This window comes from Temnothorax curvispinosus, unplaced genomic scaffold (assembly GCF_003070985.1).
Source record: "Temnothorax curvispinosus isolate PA1 unplaced genomic scaffold, ASM307098v1 QBEX01009508.1, whole genome shotgun sequence".
In the NCBI taxonomy this organism is placed as follows: Eukaryota; Metazoa; Arthropoda; class Insecta; order Hymenoptera; family Formicidae; genus Temnothorax; species Temnothorax curvispinosus.
The window spans coordinates 1-3,596 of NW_020219288.1; the positions used below are offsets into that span (position 1 = coordinate 1).

The 3,596-nt window shown below is 36.6% G+C and overlaps 1 protein-coding gene across 1 annotated transcript; it reads left to right on the forward strand.

Annotated features, from left to right (window-relative positions):
• Positions 1-1,786: 1,786 nt before the first annotated feature.
• Positions 1,787-3,370, forward strand: LOC112459069 (tyrosine-protein kinase PR2-like; the record flags this gene model as incomplete). Its single annotated transcript, XM_025022969.1, has 1 exon — positions 1,787-3,370. A coding segment is annotated over exon 1 (1,516 nt), but the record flags the coding sequence as incomplete, so codon positions are not given.
• Positions 3,371-3,596: the final 226 nt, after the last annotated feature.

Consider the following 3,596-nt stretch of genomic DNA (forward strand, 5'->3'; position numbering starts at 1 on the left):
AATCTTCAAAAGGACACAGAAAGTCTGCCCGCGAATTACAACCGTTTGATTGGCGTCACTTAATTTACACTTTTGTTTTGCTCGTTTCCACCTGTGAACACATCTATTTATTTGTTATGTATCAGTCATTTAGTATGACTTCGTCTGTCACGCTGTACTGATGTGTTCGCAGCTATGGCTTGCGACGTTTCTTCGTTCTGCGCTACCGTTCTCACTTTCCGTTTTGACGCACAGAATATGTAAGCCTTACTTTTTACTTTGTACATTATTTATAACTTAACTATTTATAACTTAACTATTTTTAACTCTACTATTTAATTTAATTGTATTCTTACTTTTTATTTTATGACTTCTGAGCGTTTTTATCTTTTTGACTATCGTGAGTTTATTTCACTTTTTTAGCTTTACGTGTGCATGATGTGGTTAGGGCACGATGTCAGCGACGTAATCGATATTTTGTACGCGGTTTTTGAGGATGCATAGCTTGATGAATCACTTGAGAAGGACCGAAAATGCGGTTGAAACGTTGTGAAATTTAAAGATGCCATAAGTATGACGCTCATAGGATTGATATAGACGTGGAATTAAGAGCAGAGGGCTATCTGGAAGAAATAGATCTATGTCGTCTCATTAATTCGAAGAATTGGAATATTTTATTTATTATTTTTAAGTTTTTAAAACACATTGACAAAGTCATCTAATCCCTAGAGGAAAACATTAATTTTGGTTTAGCTTTATTGTGCTAATTACCCTAGGGTCTAAAGCACCGTAATAGTCCTCATCTGAGGACGCCTGAAACCCCCCCCCCCACAACAACACACACTTTGTTGCTATATAAAATTTAATATGGCAGCAGCTACATAAACACAGTTTACTTTGACCAATCAGCGTAATTTCACGATCACGTGATCATTGGCGAATCTCTGTTACACTATAGGATCTCTAGAAATGCCTAGAAATGCCACATGAGCGCATGCACAATTGCTCATATACACGTATCATACCATATGTACCAAAAGTTCCGAAACGGCCAATTATCTCAGAAAGTATTGGTTTATAGGAAAAATGTTTTAGATAAAAGTTGGAGGATGTTCAAAGAGGGCCAATAGACAATCTTATTAAATTTTGGGTTCGGGGGCCCGTGTTGGGCTCAGTAGAGTTCAAGTTAAATTTTATAAATAATAACTTTTATTTTTTGTTATATTATCTTTTTCTACTAATTAATTTGAACAACTTTTGTCTGAAACATTTTTTTATTTGCCTAATATTTTTTTAGATATTTAAGGAAAACTTAGTAACTTTTTCAATATTTAAAGCTTACGATATCTCGATGGTTATTTGTTGAAGGAAAAAGTGGTACAGGACTTTTTGACTTAATTTGATCTCAAGAATATTCTGTTGCACACAATAGTACCCTAACTTTTTTAAATACTTGTGTAGACATCTCCTTGGAGCTTTTACGTTTGCACAAGTATTTAAAATAGTTGGGGTACTATTGTTGGGATACTTAAGAACCATTTTCTGATAAAACATTTTAAATCTACCAGGATCGTGCATCTTTGACACCTTGTATTTTGAAAACGAAGTAGTTTAGGGCATATGTTTATGAAACCTTTTCTTCTTAAAATAAGCTATGGAATATTCCCTTCAATTTTTTTGTATTTGGGAAACACCTCATATATGTAGTATACATGATATAACCAATATTTAAATATTAATTTGTTCAATTATTTATTTTATTGTTTAGTAAGATGTATTTAATGAAATAAAGATATATTTTTATTAGGAGACTTGAAAGTGCAAACAACGGCACAATTGAAATATGTAACAGAAGATGATTTGAATGCGATAGGGATGAGCAAGCCAGAGATGCGCCGTCTAAAGAAATACTTCCAGAAGCATTTTCCTCAAAATTATCTATCAAAATTTAAGAAAATGCTGCTACCGAAACGCGAAGAACAGTCTCCTGGTGTGCTGGGTATGTTACCGGAAGAGAGACAAGACAAGCCGTCAGTACGTGTTCCCAATAAACATATGATTCCGGCTGATGCAATTATCGTGAATAAGGAACTTGGGGTAGGAGAATTTGGTGTTGTTCAGCAAGGAGTATGGACGAATGATGGAGAAAGAATACAAGTTGCGATTAAATGTTTATCGCGCGAGAGGATGCAGAACAATCCTATAGAATTTTTGAAGGAGGCCGCGATAATGCATTCGATTGATCACGAGCATATTGTACGACTGTATGGCGTCGTACTCGACACGAACTCACTGATGCTGGTGACGGAATTGGCTCCATTACGCTCATTGCTGGAATGCCTTAAAGAGCCTAGTTTGCGCGCGAGTTTTCCGGTCTTATCGCTGTGTGATTTCGCTGTGCAAATCGCCGATGGAATGCAATATTTGGAAACAAAAAGATTAATACATCGTGATCTTGCTGCCAGAAATATCCTTGTGTTTTCCAAAAACAAGGTCAAGATATCGGATTTTGGGTTATCACGTGCTTTAGGGGTGGGTAAAGATTACTACCAGACAAATTTCAATGTCAATTTGAAATTGCCCATCGCCTGGTGCGCGCCTGAATGCATATCCTATTTGAAATTTACATCTGCAAGCGACGTTTGGGCGTATGGAGTAACATTATACGAAATGTTCAGCTACGGCTTCCAGCCCTGGGCAGCACTGACCGGCCATCAAATTCTTGAAGCAATAGATGAGCCTAATTTTCAAAGATTGGAGCAACCTGAGTGCTGTCCGAAAGAATATTTTTCTTTGATGCAACAATGTTGGCAACATGAACCTTTGAAAAGGCCCAAATTCGCCGACTTAATTAATTTATTGCCCGAATTGAAACCTGAGCAGGTGCAAGCAGTCCAAGATAGCATCGAACCTGGCCAACTCGTTTATAGGCAGAGTGATATAATCACAGTTCTAGATAAAGGTAGCACCAATACTTTATGGAAAGGCGTTCTAAATAATGGCAAAACGGGATTCTTTAATCCGGCTCACACAATCGCGTATCTCGGTTCTAATCTGCCTAGTAACAAACCTGGAGAATTCACACGAGGAGATGGTAAAAATGCTTACTCCTCGCAGCGTAGAAAAATTCGCACGGACATGATATCCTCACCACAGGGCGATCTGAAGCATACCGGTCATGTGGGTTTAGATGGAGCATATTTTGGTGATATCAGCTTTCTTGGTGGAAAGTATCCGCATTTGCCCCGTCAAGTTGTGACGCCATACAAACCACAAGAGGACGCAACTGATAATTCTAGTCAAATTTCAAATCAGGACGCAAGAAACACAGATATGAATACAGAATCAGCCAGGGAAAGTAGAAGCGTACAAGATATTGAAAGCAAACATGGTATTTATTTATCTTTTACTACAATTACTTTTTTATAAAGCAAAAGTACTTGTTAATGGAATTTATATATCTGCATGTACAGATTTATTTCATAAAAGTTTAACATATTTACAATTAGTTTTATTAAATAGGTATAATTAGTATGAATTAGAAAATGGATTTTTATATAGAACAAAGCGTATTGGTCAAATATTAGTTATATTTAACCTTTAGAGGCCGGGGGGGG